The 21,248-nt window shown below is 49.1% G+C and overlaps 2 protein-coding genes across 3 annotated transcripts in view; both read right to left on the bottom strand.

Moving 5' to 3' along the window:
• Window positions 1–19,876, bottom strand: part of LOC143208191 (uncharacterized) — a 33,547-nt gene extending 13,671 nt beyond the window's left edge. The window contains exon 1 of the mRNA XM_076422359.1: window positions 12,139–19,876. Within this exon, the coding sequence (XP_076278474.1) occupies window positions 12,139–12,573 (435 nt within the window). The 5' untranslated portion in view covers window positions 12,574–19,876. The remainder of the gene's footprint in view (window positions 1–12,138) is intronic.
• Window positions 1–21,248, bottom strand: part of Ubx (ultrabithorax) — a 178,104-nt gene that overhangs the window by 77,612 nt on the left and 79,244 nt on the right. The gene's annotated exons all lie outside the window — the stretch shown is intronic.

Below are 21,248 nucleotides of genomic sequence, written 5' to 3'. Positions count from 1 at the left end.
AAGAGATGAAGGCGAACGGAAGAGTAAGAACGGAACGGAGAGAGGGGCCCTCGGTTCTTTCAGCCAGCCACTTTCGTTCCTGGCCGCATTCAGCGAAGGGGAGGCCCCGAGGCAGGGGCTAATGGGACGCAATTAAACGATTGGTATCAAAGAGCACCGCCGGTCGCGCTCGCGGGAATGTCGCGAACTAGATGGCAGAGACTGCCACAGCCCATGGGGACCCACGGTTGATTCGCCGTGTGTGCTCCGGGGGACGACGAGTCTAGAAAAATCTCGGCCACGTCCAATTCCATCTCATTAGTGGAGGGAAACGGGCAGCTGATGCTTGTCTCTCTTGCGGTCTTAGCGCAAGAAGAAGAAGCGTTCGGAAGCCATGTATGGAACCGGTCTCCCTCTGTCTCCCTATCTCTCTATACACCCGTATATATACCACGGGCACGGAGGAATATACCGGGTGTCGCCCACGTAACTCGTATCTCTTCTCACGCTTGAAGACAGCCGCGTAGAGAGAGAGAGAGGGGGGGAGGAGAGAGAGAGAGGGAAGGAGGTTGTGTGTCTGACGTTCCTACGCGCGGCTGCACCACCGAGAGCGCAGGATCGCTGCACCGGCCGCGAACTTCTGCACCGGAGATTCGAGGATAACCGGAGACCTTATGCACTTGGCCCCCACGAACACCGTGGGACGACGCTTGTGCCGAGGTTTTAATTAATCTTTGTCGAAACGCGAGGTAATTGCTCGTCCACCAGGAGGATTTTGTGAGCTGCTTCTGGGGGTGAGATTTTACCCCTGGATGGAGACGATAATGCTGATTTTCGCGTCTCTTTAAACTGAACAAATAAAAATTTGCCTGTATTAACTACAGGAGGTACGTACACATTCATTTCTTGTTTTTAATAATTTTATACAGTTGAAAATAGCGCCGCGGTTCTACGCCCAGCACTGTTTAGCCATCAATTAAAGCCAGAAAGTCATCGATCTAAGACTCTCGATCAAAGTAGTCGCTAACAACGCTACGCAAGGGTTGAAACTACCCTTCCCCTTGGAAAGACAGTTCGCGTGTAATTATCGTCTTCGAACGCATAGATAAAAATCGCTACGATATTAGGTATTGTTTAGAGGACGGCAGATAAGCAAACAGGTGACAGTAACCGGGCAGGACACCCCGTATATGTGCACAGCGGTTATATTCCGTATGTGCATACATTCTACCACGTATATATACCTTTAGCCCATACCTGCATGCAGCATGCACATGCATGCGCCGCAAAACAAAGCGAGCTCGTTAGGAGGTGCATTGCAACGACTGCACTCTTTGCTCTCTCCGGTACATCCTGCTGCCGGGCTGGCCTGGTCCGAGAGGAGCTGAGAGAGGAGCCCGAGAGAAAACCGAGAGGAGCTCCTCTCTTCGATGCTCTTGGGGCTCACTCTCCTTCTCTCTCTCCTCTCTTCGCCCGTTTCTCGCCCCGGTACGAACAAACTCATACTCGGAACACGCTTTGGCTTTGTTCGGTGGGTTCGGTACCAGTTGCCGAGGAAAGGGTAATTGCCTCCGAGTCTCTCCCGGCAATGTTCGAGAGATCCCTTTGGTAAACCCGTGGAATTGCGTATCGTTCCGTGAGATCGATCGTGTAAACTGCACGGCAGTCAGCGAGAAGCCCGGGCTGGCTGGCTGGCTGGCCTCTCGCTGATATACGGCTGCTCGGGGCAGTCCACCTAGGATTTCAGAGATAAGACAGCTACTAGTTTCGAGCAAGAGAGCGAAAAGGCTCCAGGGCTCGCGTGGCCGAACCTTTTATCTAGTTTAATTAGCTTCTTCCCGGGCCGCAATAGCCCCGCGATCAAACACCGACGCAAACAATATGAACACCCGGTTCTAGAGCAACCTTTAACACCAAGATCCCTCTAGGGGACCAAGCAGAATCGCAGAAAGAAAACGTCGAAACCATTGATTACCAAGCGAATTGAATACAAATCGCTAGACTGAGGATTTTCATGCAGAATAAAACATGTCTCTATTACTTGCCAGGTACAATTATCTCTTAAATTCTTTAAATGTTTTTACTGTTTCTTCGTCATTATCGCAGTCTTTATCCTTGAGTCGTACCTCGTGAGCGGACGTGGAGAAATTAATAAGCGAATGAAGCTGTGCTATCAGGTAGTTCGGGAAGTCTTCTCGTGCAAGCCTAGTCTATTGTATTCAAAAACGTTCTACCCTCTCGCAGCGTCTTTATTTCGTTTTGCCATCTAACCTAGCAAATAATACCCTCGACGGCCTAAAAAGAAAAATGCACAGCCTTTTGTGGCAAGCCTAATGTAATTCCTGCTTCGCTGTGAATACGCCAAATAATCTTTATTTATGACTGGTCCAGAGGGTTGCCGAGGATCGAGAGATTTTGGCAGCGTGGATCGCGTGGGAGGCGAGCTAGCAGGCAGCGTGGCATCCCGAGGAGGATAGACCGGTAGCCTTCAGGTCGAGATAAAAGCCGATCAGTGAAATATCGCCTTATTAATGCCAACCGCTTCATTAACGTCAAGCGTTAACACGTGCACGGCTGGTCAGGAGGCAATCCGTATCCGGAGTGAAATTATTTCGCAGTTCCCCCCCCCCTCTCTCTCTCTCTTTCTCACTCTTGTGTACATCGAGAAGAGAACGTGATCGTGGTGGGTTGTTCGTGGCCCGGTCTGTCGAGCGACCGCTTTGGTTGTCGATAAAGAGCGGATCCTTCATAAGCGCGGCAAACCGCATAACTCTCTAGCCGGGCAGACAAGCAGAATAAGAGGAAATATGGGAGGTGATCGGCCTCTCCTCGAGGTGGAGTCATGCGAGCGCGGCCTGCGAGCGTGTAGCCCTGGCTGCAGTGAGAAAGATGCAGGGGAAAAAAGATCGCGTGTGCGGGAAAGAGAGAACGGCACCGAAGAGAAACAGGCTGAAAGGAGCAACGACAGAGAGAGAGAGAGAGAGAGAGAGAGAGAGAGAGAGAGAGAGAGAGTGAAGCATACACAGAGAAGGAAAGAAAGAGACACGGAGAGGGCTCTGAGCGAGCGCCAACCGGGCCGACATAGCTCTCTCGACTCTCCAGGACGAGTTTATGCGATTTTTACACTCGATCTGATTTTTTGGCGGCGCGCCTCGCTCTCGCGAGACAGATATATGTCCCACGGCCATACAAGAGCCGCGCGTATAAAGACATCGAAGCGAAAGCCAACGAGAATTCCTCATCCCATCCTCGGCGAACCCTCTCCTCCCTCTACCGAACCGACCTCCACCTCCTCCACCTCCTCACTCTCTCACTCTCTCTCTCGCGAGCCACGGTACCCCATCATCCTCTTTGCCACCATACTTGGTATACCCCTCTTTCCTTCCAAGCCGTCCTCCCTTCCCCCTAACTTCGCCTCGATTCTACCTCCCTTCTACTTTTCTCTCTCTATCTATCTCGTCGTCGTTCTCCCTCGCTCTCTCTCCCTAGTCCCCGGGGCCCACCCGTTCCCGGGCCCAGGAACGGGAACAAGAATACGAAGACTACGAAGAGTCGAAGGGCCTCGCCCATAACCGGTTCACTCTCTCTCGTCATCGCGCTCCTCTACTCCGCCTCGAACTACCCGGCAACCGACTAACTCACCTACCTGATCCACATAGATACGCAACCACGATCAACCACCGAGACCCAATAAACTCTCGCTGAATCGCATGACCGTTCCGCGACATACATCCGCGGACATCTCGCGGCTTCGATCGCAGACAATACGACAGTCCGATCGCGATTTTCTATTATTTCTTTGCGGAGCACGTGGCGAAGACTGTGACTTCTCCGGAAAGCTGACCCTGAACGCGCGCTTTGCATAGACAGAAAGTATTGCGAGGAGAGACCGCAGTATCGAGGTACAGATTTCATGCACTCATTGCACATACGTTTCTCGAAATGGATACTTAAGTACGATGTTGTCGATATACGTTGTTAGTCGTTCACCGAACCAATAATGTCGAAGACAAAATGGCATTGGAGGTACCGATATATTATTTCCAGCTTTCTCAAATGATCAAAGAAGTAGACGTAGACAATTTTTATTTTATTTACGTCGCAAAATGAAGGACGACGAGCATTCTGCCACTGCTTCTGCACGATTCGTGCACCGCCTATTGCACTTCCTCGCGATTCGGTTAAAGATCTGGGCCCTCGTTATCGTCCAGTTGCGTTCGCGAGTAGAAAGAGAGAATTCGCTGGGTCGAGCCAGTAATTTCCACGTAGCCTGGTGTGGAAAAAGCGGTTCGACCGGAGCCGTCGTTGATCCGGTGCGGGAACGGTCCAATTTGCGGGTCTGATCGAGCGTTGTCTTGGTTCTCGACGAAAAAGAGGTTCCTCCTCAAGCGTTCGTAGCTCGCGTGCTCGCGTGTCTCTCGCAACGAGCGTTTCGCGACGGGAACGGAAGGGGGTTCGTCGATTCGTCGTCGCAAGCGACGAGAGAAAGAGAGAGGGAGAGATCGAAGAAAAAGGATTTCTTCGATGGGAGGCGGAGGCGGAGGACGAAGAGAGAGAGGGTGCGCACGGGTTGGCGCGGGTATGCAGGCGGGTACTCACGCATACGGGCCGGTCTTGGGCCGCTTACTCGCTTGTACATAAGCAACGACAGGTAAGAGTGCAAAAGCGAGACCAAAGAGTTAAAAGAAGAAACGCTCGGAACAGCGTCCACTCATCACGCGGCGTGTAGCCGGCCTTTACATAAGCGACCATGCCGCCTGGCGGCGAGAGCGAACGAACGCTTTTACAACTCAATGCAGAGAGCCCTCCTGAAGGCCCCTCGAGGCTATCTTACTCTCTCTCTCTCTTCTCTCCTCTCTCCCTTCAACCCCTCGACCTGCTCGCGTCGCGTGTTTCTCTCCCTTAGGAGGACCAGTTGTAGCAGCGTATGTACGCGCGTAGACTTCTCCTCTCTCGCTATCCTTTCTTCACGATCTCCCTCTTTCCTTCTTCCTTCAAAAGACACTGTTCACGCATTTATATTCCCGCGGGGCGAGCGGCTTATTCGCGTCAGACACGTTCGACGCGAGGAGACGAAGCACCGGGCTCCGAGATACACCGCGTCCTCGGAATCGTGTCGAGGACGACGCACCAACCGACGCCATTTTTCTTTCTCATCTGCGATCAGGATTCCGCTACCTCGAAAACCCGCGGTCATTCAAAGATTCGCCCACCGAGACTTCCTGATGTGAAGAAACAATTTCTCTATCTTCCGACAACAGCTGACTTCATCGACAGGCTCTCAGACTCCTGTTGAAGACACTAGTGTTCCCTATCAGCTAATTCGAACAAGCATAATCATGTTATCATTCCTGACTCCATCACGAATGTACGCAACCGTGACTAACAAAAAGTCATTTGCAGTCTGTCTAAGAAAAAATGTTTAACAAAATCGCATTTCATAAATATGAAAGCTTCTTTGTAACTTTAAGAGACGTTGAATGCAATCGAACTTTCTCGCCACCACGCGGTAACAATAGCGAGGGGCTGTCGTCTGTGGCCGGAGATCCATTTTCAGAAACCGGAAGTGCCCTCGGCGTAGAACAAGCCCCGCTTACAATGCTCAGAACGTTCGGCCGGCCTGGTTTTTCGCGGGAATCGAGGTCTAATTAACGCGATTAATAATTAATACGCCGCGCGCTCACGGCCACCGGGCATCGTGTAACGCACAAAAAACGGTCCGAGGGGGCGGGTCTCGAGCCGAAGGAGGGCACCGGTAATGTGGAAGGAGAGCTCGAAGAAGAAGAAGAAAGAGTTAATTATCGCGTCCGTATGATTTCGCCGCGAACACGATAATTAACCGTGGCCCCTTCCACCTTGTTCTCCCGGTCTCCTCCCACCTGAAGAACCCACCCTTTTGACGGTGTTCCGTGCGACGTCAGATACGGGTCGCGAGATTATTCGATATTAAAAATTGATGATGGCCGCGCAAGAGTATAATGCGTAATAAAACTTGTTTAGTCTTAGTGATTATTTAACGAATCTTTCACCATCATACTCGTGACGCTTTACCGCTTAAAACGATGCCAAACACGACACAATTCGAATCTTATTTGGTTGTGTAATCCACGATTTACTAGAACCTCCACTATCGGAACCAAAACAAGGTCGTGAACGCGATCGTCCCAGCCAATCACGGCAATGCTTGCGACTAGAGGCGCGCGTACACGATTGGTCAGGCTCTTACGATCACCGTACAACAGGTAGTGTCTCTCGTGCAGTCATTATCACGCTGCTAAACCATCATCACCACTGGCTGGCGGCGTCCTCGCCTATCCGCCTCGCTCGGCTGCCTCTGATGATCGAGTCCCGCGCGCCTTCTCTTTTGCTTCGGTCTCGTCCAACGCGCTCGACGTGCGCTTCATGCGCGGATAATTGTTTCCCTGCGATCTCTCGCGACCGCTATCCGACTGCCAATCGCTGCTCTCTCGAGCCAGGTGTTCCCCCGTCATCCCGAACGTGTATTCCCTGAAAGCGTAACCGGGTCGCCCGATTTATATCTCTAGGCAGAGAGAACGCGTACGCGTTTTCCACGGAACGAACGCATCCGGACTGTTCAATTTGCGGGGAAAGAAATCGATATTTCCGACGACGTTATCCCAACCATCTTGGATAGTTCTCTAAATTGATTCCGAGGCCTCGAGACCCCGAGTCGCAGCAGCCCGGAGACCTTATCTCTATCTCTCGCCCCCGGTTTTCTCTTATCCATTACGCGCCCTCCGATCCCTCCGATGCCATCCGACGACTTCCAACGCTCGTCTGCCAGAAGCCTGCACCCATTTAGGGTATCCGATACGCTGCATGTGATTTTTGATCACGAGCGACGTGCGCTGAACGGCTCTCGTTCTTTTCGAAAATCCCGCATAAACAAGATGATTTAGAGATCGTGGTTTTGAACGTGTATTATACATACATGTATTTTATGCGTGTCCTTCTAAGTAGACGGGTACACTGTTCCTCTACAGTTCCAACCAATTTCGATATTACCATTACCATTACCCTGTACACATTGTCCCATCAACCTCTCAAACTAGTCGATATTTAGAAAGAAGCAACCGTGCTTTGAAATGCATATTCGAGTCGATACTCGCGAGGCATAATACGCGGTACGCGATCGACAATCGCGTAACAGCAGCCCAGCACTCGCAGGCTTGCGCCAGACGAAAAGAAGCGAAAAAGTCGGCGACCTAAACACCGCCTCGCTGCTTTCTCAATTCTATTCTGGCCATCGATCATGGAATTACAGTTGAATGAATGGTACAGTGAACGTCGCCAGGCAGCTCCGAAGTCGTACAGCACGCGAACGATGGACTCTCGACCCCAGGATTCGGACGTTCATCGAGTTCCCGAACCCGACGACCGACGTCACGCTTGCGAACGAGCGGAATTTCAATGAGGATCGCGGAATTGGAAACTGGTTGGAGTCGGCGCAATCCCGCGCCCTTGTTAGGCCTGCGATACTTCGCTAATGATTCACCGGTGTCCTGGGCGCTGGATCGCGAATGCTGTGTCGGACACAGTGATTCCACGGTGACCTAGTCGGGCAGCCGAATTTCGATGTGGGTTGCGTCATTCAGCGGGTTCGGCTATGGATTTAGCGTTCTCTATTTTTAGTATCTATTTAGGCTTAACTGATCCAGCAAACTGTTTTATGTAATATTTCCTCATTTGCAGACCGAGGAGAGGTTTATTCTTTTTTGCTTCGTTCTAAAATCTTTTGTAGCGATGTCTCTTTTAGTTGACTGATTGACTTGAGATTCTGGGGCAATCTTGAACACATACAAATTTTTTAAAAAATTTAGAGAAAATCATACGTGTTATGAAAAGAAACCCTAAAAATCGCCCCGATAAGTGAAGAAACAATTTTCCTTATCGCGGGAAGTGACTCTGAGTCAACGCTAGAAGCGTATACCAAGTAGCAAATTCAATTTCATCGAGCAAACTGCAAGCTAGTGAACTGGCCAAGACATGGAATTATCAAACCAGCATTTCCACCGCTGATAGGCTGAAATACTCCACTTCTTCCATTCATAAAAACCACAATAAATCCCAGACAACTGTCGTCAATCAATACTGAAAGTGCAAGACCTCCCACATGTTGCGAACACTCCGCAAGCCAGCAATTTACCATTCCATCGCCAATACCCCATTTCACTGATTCATAACCAAGTAACCAGTCCCGCCACGAGTAAACCCGAACGATTCCGTGCAATTATCGAGGTTCCACCGTATCCTCATCTCCACGCGTGCCCCAAGGAAGTACATTGTGCTACATTGCGAGTAGACAAGCCCCATCGGCAAGGCAAATCGAGCGTCTGCGGTTTACCCGTGCGAAAAACTGCGATGAAGTACACTCTAAGCTTCTTACGAGGGTAATTCTAACCGGTCGTTACTATTTCTTGCCCGGAAGAGTGGTTGCCAGGTAGCCGGTGGAAGATGGGATATTATGTTTTCCGTGTGTAGCCTATTTGGAACGCGTGCGGCCGGCTCTCGGTTTCGCACTTCGGGCAGAGAAAAATGTGATAGAGAGCGTTGATAAGTCGTTAAGTGGACATCGGGCTTCCGTTTATTAGCGGGACAATGATCGTTACCGGTGGCTCTTAATTGATTCGACTCGGACAGTTATTTTAATGCGGCGAAGATTATGGGAACGTGCACCGGCGGAACGATCGTTCCGGACGATCGCTTTATTTGCGAGCGACGGCTAATTAACCGGTGGGCCCCGAAGGAAGTCGCATTAAAACCGAGAGAGAGAGAGAGAGAGAGAGAGAAATAGAGAGGGAGAGAGAGAGCAGCCGCGCGCGCGTCAAAGCAATCCCGACCAAGTCGGTCAGGCGTAAAAGCGAATGCGGGATCATCGTGTATACGCCACCCGATTACTTTACTTTACGAGGTTTTACCGTGGCAGTTAATTATTTATCAGCGGCGGCGTACATGTCGCCGCGCCGATAAGCTCCGTACATTATCGGCCGCGGAATTCGCGATATCTCGCGTTCTCGATCATTTTTTCGCCCACACATGCGGAACACAGATTAGTAGCACGGCCTCGCTAATTTATAAACGTGCCTCCTCGTCAACCCCCTCTCGTCCTCCCCCATCTCCGATCCGACGATGAGAATATTCCCTCGTAATTATCACGTGCTCGCGCGCGCGCGCGGTCTTCTCCTCTCCTCGTCTTCTCTTTTCCTCTCTCGAACCGATCCACCGACCGATCGGCAATAATGAAAGCGGCCGTCGTTATCTTCGGCTCAACGAGATGGTAATAATACAGAGGAACGATGAATGGGAGTATCGGAAACGTCCACGTTCCCGCGGCAACTTAATCTGTGTCCGACGGCCGCCATTAGCTGCCGCTTCGGGTTACCCGAACTCCCTAATAAGTGGGAATTCATTTTTCAAACGAGCTCCACAGACTATCGTCGCTGTTGCTGGGAAATTAGCCGGCGAACGGCTTTATGCCGTTTAACATTCGTTTTTATCGAATTCGAAAATATTATCTACAATCACCGCAGATAAATGGAATTAGCAGACGTTCAAGTAACACGAGATAAAAGTACTTCTCGTACAAATTAGGAGATTAATTTTTGTGAAGTGGAAGTTGTTTTTTTATCGAGAAGAGAAATCGTAATGCGAGAGGTGCGTCTGTCAGTTTGTGTGCTTGTTCGCCGGCCGGTTAGTCAGCGTCCGAGAAGATGGCGATTGACCAATTAAAGGAACGTCGCCATAAAATCCGCGGCACGCTCGGCGAGACGGTCGGTAAACGCCGGCAATTACCTTGATAAATATTGCTCAGTCGGATCTTTGCACCCGATGTGCTCTCTCTCGCTCCGTGGGTTATTTAAAAAGGACCGCGCCGGCCTTGGATATGAAATGTTGAAATTACTCGCCGGCCGAAAGGCGGTTTCGTAACGCGCGATTATCCAATACAGGCTTGGTTAATGGGGGCCCGGGGAATTATACGAGCCCCGGTAAAAATGTCATCGGCGAATAACGCGAACGGACAAACGGTTCGATTATGATTAGCTTTTTGCCTTAAGTGCATCGTTCCGAGTCACGCGAGTCGTCTAATGATTACGAGTGGACGGGGAAAGGGGTTGGGCGACGCGGAGAAGAGAAAGAGAGAGAGAGAAGTGCATCGGAATCTTACTCGGGTGCAACACCGGTTTCCGCCGGAGATAATTTATCGGGCGACCATTTTTCGAGAGATTCCCCGGTCGCGATCATTAACCGTAGTGTCGCAATTATCGTTCACATTTGCCTTTAACGGCGAAAACGAGATCGAATCGGCCCGCGCATTTTAATTTGCTCGGCTTTTTTTTTAACGAGCGACCAGAGCCGGCCCGAATGCCGACGACACGATGCTTAACCGTTAATTGGCCGGCATTGACGAGGGAATTTTTTGTCAATCTCTCTACCTGGCCGGCCCCGTTTATCGAGCGCCGTTAATGGACGCGCGTTTAACGCGTGAAATCTGAATATCCGAACGAAACGCCGGGTGTAATTACGTTTTCAGGGATTCAGGAAGCACGACAACGGTCCCCGCGCAATTCCAACAATAATTCTCAACGCGGACGAGTCGCGGATTATTTACAGGACAACGGTATAATAGTCGGGACGCGAAGAGGCGTGCGACGGAAGAAATAAAATCTGCCGAATGAACGCTTTTGTAGCCCGCGAACAGATACGGAACAGTCATTCGCCGGTTAAACGGAAGAGTAACGCGACGCTTTCGCTAATGAACACAGGAAAACGTAAACTGAGAGGTGTCATAATAAGTAGGCTCCCGGTGCAAGGTGCACGTGCGCAGGATGCACTCAACTGGTTGGTCAAAACGCATCCACGGACTTCACGCGCGGCCAGCAAAAAACGAGCAGCACGAAGCGCGAGCGGCCGCTTAAAGCCGTAAATGAAGTCGAGCAACCGCGTTTAATTTACATTTCGCCTGATACTTATAATACATTCCCGTAATTTTCTGCACGGGTTTAAGAGGTATTTCAAGGGTACGTACTTTGTAATTTTTATGAAATATAATGCGTTACGGTGCGGAGGTTGCAAAGGTGGCCGACGTGTTGTATCTTCGAAACATCATCTGACGCGATACGCTTGAAAAAGTTGGATCGACCGGCTTTTTCTCAGTCTTTAGAATATGGTAATTCACGGGGTGGGTAAACTGGGTGAAAATAATTACGGGTACTTCGTGCGATAAAAATTGCAGTGGTTTTTTATGTCGTTGGAGTACGGCGCTTCCGATGTGGGTGAAGCGCGCGGTTAATTATGATGGACGTTGTTCTGTCTTCGAAATTTTATGGTTTTCGAAAATGAGTAAACATTGCACCCACCCTGTTTTGTCTCCGCTATATTGTATTTTCTAATTGAAGTATAAACAGTGGCAAAATTTTTGATACAATTTATAACTTCAGAATTGTCGTTTCTGCTCATTTTCTTCAATCTAAAATAGTGAGTCCGAAGTCGTTCAACGGGCACTTAACTCGTCCCCGATTCGTGAACACACAAACAAAAATTAACAGGACTGGAGTTCACAGATATTCAAGCATTTAGGGTTCGCGTGGACTGCGGCGAAATAAAAAATCGACAAAATCCGTATGATTCACGAAAGCGAATAACTCCGAACAAAAATAGCTGAGAATGAATATTCAACGGGAACCACCGGAATAATGAGCACAGCGAGCACAGACAGCACAGCGAAATATCACAAAACCTCTCGGCGTCTACGGAACAACAGCTCCTACCAACAAAAAGCAAAGCCAATCTCGTAACAAACAAAACAACAACTGGGAAAAGTGTGGTTGAAACTGGTCATGCGCATGAACCTGAAGCGAATGTAAACAGAACCACGACGCCGAGAGTATCCACGATGCGTAAGCAACACCGTTGCGTCATCTTCAGGGAAAGCACAGTGGAAAGGAGCCTCTCGAGAAGAAGCCATAATCCGACGGGTGGTTTCGACGAAGGAGTGTTTGGTAAGCAGCCTAACCGGAATGCGAGTCACAGGGAGCACACGTGTGGGAAAGAGTCGAAAGATGGCTCCGTGCAGGGATGCATCTCGGGCTGTGATGCTAGCTTGAGATGTCCAGGTGTTTTGCGGTCCGGGTTACGTACCACTGTGGATGTCCAGTTTGCGGTGTCATCGCGCGGCAGGTTTACGGGGAAATCGTCGTGGACACCGTGGAAAATACAAAGGGAAACGACGGGCACCGAAACCGCGGCGGCACGACGGCCATGTTGACCTTTGTCTGGATCGGATTGGTCGCCGAGGCCACGAAGAAGCGCGCACGATCGACGCGCCACGCTCTTCCATCGACCGGTTTTCGCCCAGCACCATGGGACTCCCATACTCCTCTCTCTTTCTTTCGATCGAGTTATTTCCCTTTCTCTTTCTCTCTCGTTCGGTCGCCATGTTGCCCGAGGAAGAGCGAAGCTCTGCGCAGGTCGGACGCCGTCCAGGCGATCATCTCGCCTCGGATACACCCACGGTCGCGGACATTCGGCTCTATTTCCATTTTCTACCCGTCGATCGCGATCCACAAGATCCATCTCGACGATCCACGCGGATCCAGGTGCGCGGACGTCCAGTGTCGCGGATCGGAAACCTCGTTACCCGCGAGGAAACCACGTGCACAAGGAACCGAGCGATTTCTGGGTACGTTCCGGCTGATGTCATGGCGCGCGTGCGCTTCTTCTTCTTCTTCTTCTATCCTGTGTGGATATATATATATATATATTTTGTACATGTATACATATATAGAAAGAGATGTGTCGTCTGTGTGCATGTGCATGTGTGAGCCAGCAATGTGACCAGAGGCTGCTGCTGCCCGGATTTCGTACGTCCGACCCGTATTTAGCGGAGTAATAATTAGTATATGGCGCTGAGAGGTAGCTGGAATTATGGCACCTCGGGTCAGGTAGACCCCTTTCCCGGGATCAGGCCAGGGTTCCGGAAGTTTCTTCGTTTGTATGGAGCATCGGCCACCTGAAGGATCACTTCGGAGTGCTATACTCCAGGGAATTCGGGTTAATTATTGTTTTCGGAGCAGACTTTGTTTTGCGGATGTTTGGGTCGGTTATGTGCGAACAGGTAGGCTGGAATGGGTCTGAGATAGTTCAATTGAGTCTTGTTGCGATTTTCATTGTTGTGGGATGTCAATTTTTCTGGGTCAAAACTGACTCCGACCCACGCTCCGAAAATTAATAACCCTTTCGCATCGAGTACGCGAAAGCATGACAAAGACGATCGGCCGTGTCGTGTCGGCGGCCATAATGGCATCGAAAGAGTATAACCGTAAATACTGGATGCTCGTTGCAGTTCTGGTCGAGCGGAGCGTGTCGGGAAACATCTCGGCCGCCTCGGAATTATGCGGTTTCCCGTGTTCCAAGACGTTTCACCGCGAACGGCGGCGGGGTGCTCGGCGATTTCGGTGTGTGCAGTCTCACGATGCTCGCACGGTAACATCTATCGGGCATGTGTCCGTAGTCTGCGCGGCAAACCGTGAACGTTTATGAAGTGTTTATAAAAAGGTTTGATAAACGCGGGGCCCACGAGTCGGTACAGGAAAAAGCACTGCAACGAAAACGTGGCAACGGCTCGGGGAACGCGAACCGATCCGTAATAAATGTTGGCCGCGGTGCATGCATCGCGGATAGATACGGGGAAATTTCGATGATTAAAATGTAACACGAGCCCCGGAACTTACCACGAAATATCGCCACTCTGGGAATGAGCCGAGTGGAACACGCTTTGCGAAATCGCTCGAACAGTAATCCGGGGGGGGTTAATGTCGGCAGACTATTTTTTTGCGAGTATTCCGTAAATCTCCGCGTGTTGAGAGCAACATTGCAAACGCGGCGGCGACAGCCGGGCTCTGGAATCATAAATAAATCGCGCGGAAACGATACCACATATGCCAGAGAACCGACTTCTCCAGAGGAAACAGGGCCCAGAGAGAGCGAGCGAGCAGGCGCCACATGTTGAAAATAAGTCATCATCTAGAAACAACTTTTTTCCAGGAGCGGAGAACCCGAAATAATATAACGCTCTCTTTCTCGCCTTTATATAGCCCGTGACTTGGAACTAGGCAAAAAAAAAAGAAGAATAAATAAAGAGAGAAGAAGAAGAAAGAACGAACCGGGCATAAATCGCTCGAAGTTGCTTAATAACTCGTATCAGAAGTTCGCGAAACGAAACTTTTGCAATTACCCTCGCGCTTTTACGAAAACGGGCAAAAATTACTTCCGCCCGGCCGATATAACTCTCAATGAGTTCCCAACCGAAATAAGGATCGCCGCCTGTATTTCCTCGCCACCGATTCGTCTCGCTTTCACCTCGACAGTCAAGAGAGCTTCCTCTACCCTCCGAGGTTATTCAGACCAATCTCGAACGGTTCCCTCGCTGCAACGGGAAGCGTGTGCTGCTTGTACGGCGCGCACTGTTCTACATGATTACTTTATACCTCAATCGCAGCGCCTCTGGGAATGATCGCACTTACGAAATTCCGCGAACCTGCCTGCCGAGGAGCTAATCGCAACGTTTAGCGGCAACACTTTTCGCATCGAGCGCTTCGTTGTTGCAACGAAGTTTCAAGAAGGCATTCGGAGAACCTGTCTTACGGGACGAGGATCGTCAAGATCTTTTCGTCTTGCTTTTGTAAAGATCTACAAGAGGTGGATCGTTCATCGCTGTGGATGAAGACTGTGCAGCGTACTTCGCGACAATGAAGCGACGATAACGAAGCGAAGATATTCGAAGAATCTGACTATGAGCATACAAAGCGTCATCAAGATTACTTCTTTCATCAGTGCGTTGGCTCTGAGACTTTTTATCTGGAGAATTAATCTGCACTTCGTAAAAGAGCTTCTATCTGGCGAAGCACTGCCCCTGGTAGAATGTGATCGATTAAAACCGTGAATGTGGTTGTTGAAATACTCATACAGACGTGGTACGAACAAAGGTATTAACACAAAATAAATTTTAATAATAGAATTGTAGGATCAAAGATATAGTATATCTTTCGTCTGAATATTCACAAATTTCCGTCTGAGATTTACAAAAACGTCTTTCTCTGTCAACTGTCACATTCCAATTCGCAATTAATCAACATCTGAAAGCCGCAATCAATAACGGTAACGACGACGCGTCGTTACTTTTTCGCTTTGGTTTCATCAGTGACAGAAATCGATCTTAAATCAAGTGCATATGTAAACAATTATGAACGTTACATTATCAGGAGATGGAATCTTTTTGACTCGATGACACCCGTCGAGGAAATAATTCTGGCGACTGCAGCAGGGGTCTCCGAAGACCCCGCCGCTCGAGGAATCCCAAGAAGCCGTCTGGTCGTCTTCAGGGTCTGCCTCGCGGTCGAAACTCCGCGGCTTTGCTAATTTACGGGAAGTCGAGCAATAAACATCGCGTCTCTCGCTAGAGAATACCGGCGCAAACGAACGAGCTTGGTAGAAAGGAGGGTCGAGAGGAGAGCGAGAGGGAAAAGCGACAAAGTGCGTTCGTGTGTACGAACGAGAAGCATACGCACGTAGGGCGCAACAGTAGCCGTAGCGCCGGTTAATTAGGGTTTAAGTTTATGAGGTGCAGGCGCGCACGCCCTTCCCCCGCCTCCCCACCTATCCCCACCCCTAACCCTCTCTCTCTCACTCTCTTCATTCTCTCTCCTGTTGTATCCTCTCTCTATCTCTCATTCCCTCCTGGTCTCTCCCCTCCCCCCGATCTGTTCCTCCCTGCAACCCCCACATTCGCCATCCCCCTGGCGCGCGATTCACCAAACCACCACCAGCGCCAGGCAACATCGTCCTTTGCATTCAACGCGCATACATATGCTTACACGGGAGGGATTAATATGTGCGTGTGCACACGAGGATATCAAACTTCACACGCGAGAGCAATAACAAATGTTGGACGTTCACAGCTTCACAGGTTTATCGCCGTTACCGCCGATTTACGCGCGGACGGTCTAAAAAAAGGAGAGACAGAGAGTCAGAGAGAGAGAGAGCGAGGATCAGAGGGAAAGAGGATCGGAATAACGGCTACGGCTACCGAAAGGACGGTGATTACCGTCGCCTAAATGAAAAACCCGATACATTATGGGCTTTTCACCAGCCGAGCCTGCTATCTCATATTCGCTGCCCGACCGCCATCGATCCACGATTTTTAAGACGATGATCGACGGGTGATTGATGCCAGACGTTCACTTCCAATGTCTGATATCTGTGACAAGGCAGGTTTGAATTCGACAAACTGAGACATAAGCTACAATTTTCTCTTTTGATAGTAAACAGTAATAACAGCATGAAATAGAATGAAAATATAAGTGTAACGAAATAAAGTACAGAAACATGCTTTACCACTATTTTGAACACGAAACAATTTTCCCCCCACCACTAAAAATAAAGTACTACAAGCTCCATCATTGTTCCAGATAAAAGAAACAACCGTTTTCTTGTCTAGAATCTCCCGCAGCAAGGATAAGGTACATTTTCTTGTACCTCGCACATTTACAACAATCAAGCATCGCGCGCAACTGCATAAAGAACCTACTCCCCGCGATTTCATTCTCGAGAAGCAGCGATTTAAAGTTCGAGGTTACGTTCACCGCCATTGTCGGCTTCTCCTAGAACGACTTCATCGCAGAATCCTTTCTCTCTTACATCTCCTGCGTCTCCATTACGAGTCGAATTGAAATTCTTCGGCTATCGTTTATCTTACTGTATTTTCGAAAAAATTCTGGAAACGCTGAGTGATTAACGGCGGCCGTTTCGCTCGACAGCATTCGTGAGACGTTCGAAGTCGGAAACGGCCTCAAACTTGGTAATTTAAACCGATCGATAAAGAAACATCGGTTTCGAGAGCAATGTCGATGCGTTCCTTGGTAGAAGGAGCAAGACAGGAAAGACAGAAAAGACAGTGTACCATTGACTGCGCTTGGGCGTAGGTAGCAATAGATTTCGTTTCCGAGACAGTGTTCCTCTCGATTCTTTTTCTTGGGCTTTTCTTGGCCTCCTCCCGGGCCCGTGGCTACATCCATCGTCTAGCGACAGATCCATTAGAGGTCGTTGATAGCCGCGAACCGGTGCTTTTAAATAATAGCATACTTCGGGGAAAAAGAAAACGCCACGAGGATATATCCTCAAGATAGAGAGAGAGAGAGAGAAACCTCGTCTTCGCGTTTTCCTGTTATTTCCCGCCGAGATCCCGAGAACGTTTGTTTCATAACTCGAGAGGCGTCCGTTTGTTATCCCATTGTTAAACCGCTGATGATAATTCTCCGGCGTTACTTTACGCGCTGTTTTGCCATGGCCCGAGCACGTTGTTACGCTCGCGAAACCCGGGAACGATGCGCGAAAGCCTCCGCTACGCTAGCAAGAACCACTATCGGGCCAAGTTATGCTCGGCGAACTGATGATTACGCGATCTAATCTACGCCCGCGATCCTCCACTGTCGATTGTAACCGCCGATCGATCCCGCCGTAATTAATTCTCCCGTCAAATTACACCGGGCGTCGCTGATCGAGACATTCAGCGACAGTGTAATGGAACCTCTAAATCACGGAAGATAAAGCGAAATCCGGCTGAAAAAGTTGGCTCATAGTAACCGGTGTTATCTGTGTATCTTCTGAAAATATTTACAAGATTATTCACATTTGTTGGTCATCCACAACCAGGACAACTTCAAACAATCATTTTTCGTTCAATTGGATCGATACTTTCGCAATCGATGGACACTCGGAAAGCAATGTAAATTCAATGAAAGCCACTCGGGATAAAATTGGTTTTCCAGGCTAAAATCGCGAAATTTCAGGATTGTGACTGGCGTGCACACGGCCATCTTTCCGGCGATTACGCTCTTCTTGCAAGGGGCGTGATATCTACACCTTGGCGTCGGTACTCATTAATTTTTACACGCGAGTCCTCCGAGCGCGTCTTATGACAATCAAATTACCATAATACATATCTAGAGCTCTTAAGCATCGGCTGCCATGTACATAAAATGCTGCTGATGGTATCGTCCCTCTGCCAGAACCCCGTCCACCAGCCAAGCTTACACACAATGGCCGCTTGCGCGACGTTAAGCGTTTTTTCAATATTTCACTGGGCAGCATGGCGATATCATCTAGCGACGTCACCGGTTTACTTGAGATATCAGAACACCATGACGTTCGTAAGCGAACGAAGTTAATTACATTTTCTTGTAGTTTGTAATCGGCATGGATCTCCGGTTCTCGGACTGAGTAACTCTGGATGCGTTTCAGATACGTCGGCTTGCGTCGGTTTGATTAAGAAAGAAAGAAACACCTTTTGCACGGCTACTGTGTAATTAATAACCTCGTTAACCGTTGAAACGATCTTCCCCGGTGTAACGTTAATTGTGCGGCGTTCGACGAACACATTGTTGGCGCTCCGAACAATACTTTACGGCGGATTTGAAGATAAGAAATGTCTAGACAATTTATTATCATTGTTATTAATTTGATATGATGTATACTCGTAAGAAAAATATAATTAACTAGATTGTATTACACATTTAATACCGAATTTTAGGAGTATGCGTAGTGGAAAAATAAAAAGGGACTCGGTATAAGAGAAATTATAACGCCGCCTGAAATTTGGACATTTTGAGTTATCTACTTCGTATTAAAGAAAAAATCCAGTAGAATTTAATGTAAATACTGGGTAACACCTATCAAAGTAATCTACGACATCTAGTGAGCAGTGTTCACTGTAGATAAAAAATAAATACAGATTTCTATTTATGTTTAGTTAAGTAAATTACTGATGTAAGTTAAGTTAAGAATTGTAAGTTACCTAGTTCTTACATTCAGGCGGCGAATTAATTAATAAGACCGTATTACTGACTTATGGACGGGAGTGTACCTATTGACCTTGCCTATTTGATAAAGAAATATGTTTTAGACAGAGTCAACGAGAATAAAGCGCGTAGGCTGTTCCAATAATATGAATCGAGCTCGATCGTCTAGCTAATTAGCAATGGACGGCAATTCGCGAATTCGGCAGTTCCCAGCCGCGAGCAACAGGGGCACAGCAGGTCCCCGGGTTGAATCATGATCGCCGGTCGTCGTCCCCGTAAAAATGAAGTCCTCGAAAAGGGGATCGCGTGTCGGTTCGCTCGTAGCTGGTCTGTTCTATTTATCCGGGAGAGTCTTGTCCCGGTGCAGGGAGGTGTCGTCAACAGCTCATAAAATCGGATCGGGGCCCTGGATGCGGGCGCCATCAATCTCGGTTCAGGTCTGGAAAAGGGGATTCGGCGTGCTCGCGTGCTACGGGCTAACGATATCAGCCGGAAATCTCCTGTCGCAGGTTGGTCTCGCGCGAAACGTTGCATCGCGTGTTGCCATGCTACTGCAGTCGGACAAAAACCAACCAGAGATAAGGCCGCCTCTTGGAAGAAGGGTTGAAACGGGTCGGCCGAGGGCTCGTGAGGAGGGGCGGGAGCGGCGAGAGAGAGAGAGAGAGAGAGAGAGAGAGAGAGAGAGAGAGAAAGAGAGAATGACAGAGGGAGATAGAACGAAAGAGGAAGAGAGAGAGAGAGGGGCACGTTTGCCGCGTGATACGGCCGGGTTTCGAATGCACCGGTGCAAACGAGTCCACCACTCGACGAAACTCCGGGCGTGTTCCCTCTTTCGTGATCTCCCGCGATATTCTTCGGGGCCGAGCGCTTCCACGTTGCACACGTTTATGCAGATCCAAGGCGCACACAAACGGCCACGGACGGGACGGCGAGGCGGTGCGCGCAAAAACTCGCGTGGGAATGCAAAAATGCAGTTCCTCCTGTCCTCCCCGTCCCCCCTCTCCGCTCCTCAAGGAATCCCCTCCCCCCTTTCTGCCCCCGCCTTCTTGTTACATCAGATAATCCCACTCGCGCCGAAAAACGCGGAATCGTTAACGAGTTCAAGTGCGCGTGCTCCGCCGACAGAATTAATTGGCTGGCCAGCCCTTTCTTGAACCGGAGTCTAATTTTTATCGACGGGACCAGATAAATTTCCTGCCCTCCCCCGATACCCACACACTCCTCTCCGCTCTCTGTATTTTCAATTGTAAGGGAGATTTTAATTTGGTGGCCATCCTGGGTAGCGTGTGTTGTCGACGCTGCCGGTAATTCATTGCATCGGATGCCCTCTTTTTAGCCTTGCAGCTTTTCGACCGGCTTTTCGCGATGAAACATCACGATTTTTGTTGGAAACTCTCGCGTTTCCTCAAATTGTAGTTCAGGGTAGTTTGATAGATATAGAACAGTAAAAGCATTTGAATTCAATAATATTATTGTACTATTCTTAACACGTCAAGATTATGAGAAAAGGAAATCGATGTCGTAGCTCCTGTATCGTGCAATTGATTAAATTTTTCTGAAAATCTAAGATTTATTAGTCGTCTCTGCATAGCGTCCATCTCCACACACATAGACCCCTCGAATAGAAACCACCGACTTAATCCAAGAATAAATTAGCGAGTACCCGCCTCTAATTTCTATGTATGAGACGAGATAAGTTATTCGACTTCTAACCAAGATTTTAATTCGGAAACGGTGTCGCGCACGATCCGAGAACATACAAAACAGATTAGTTAGATCTCAACGAAGATTTTAATTCGGAAACGGTGTCGTATGATTTGGAAACATGCAGAACAGATTAGAGCCGGCTCTGAACCTTGTCCCAGCTGATAGAAGAGTCTATATCTCCGACACACTTAGCAACCTCGGTGTCCCAGATCCTCGGAGCTTGTGAAACGATGATCAGAGAAGCGTCACGATTTTTTCCGAATCTACGAAGTCCGGCAGTTGCACGCGAAGTCTACGAAGTCCCGAGAACATTCTGAAAACTTCAACAAGTCTCGGATAGCATACAGGAAGTTTCAAGTGAACGACTTTTCGAAAAGAACAGCGGTAACTCAGCCATCAGCGTGCTGCGCTCGGGTAATAAAAGTTCGCTCGTATGAATCATGGTGAAGGCCGGGCCAGTGAATATTTCACGTTTCGATCCCGGGGGCTCGTAAAATATGTAAACGTCATTTGCGAGGCGATGAAGCGTTCCCGGATTCGCCCCGCGGAAAAATTAGAAAATGAGTGGAAAGGGGAGCAGAGAGAGAGAGAGAGAGAGAAATAGCTCGACGGTTCTTTTTTCGTTTTCATAGCGCGGAAAGCTACCTCGATATCTTTGCTCGATACCTGAAACGAATATACGGGCTC

Source organism: Lasioglossum baleicum, chromosome 4 (assembly GCF_051020765.1).
Source record: "Lasioglossum baleicum chromosome 4, iyLasBale1, whole genome shotgun sequence".
In the NCBI taxonomy this organism is placed as follows: domain Eukaryota; kingdom Metazoa; phylum Arthropoda; class Insecta; order Hymenoptera; family Halictidae; genus Lasioglossum; species Lasioglossum baleicum.
The sequence above is the reverse complement of the archived record's forward strand: the minus strand, read 5'-3'. Positions and strand labels throughout refer to the sequence as shown.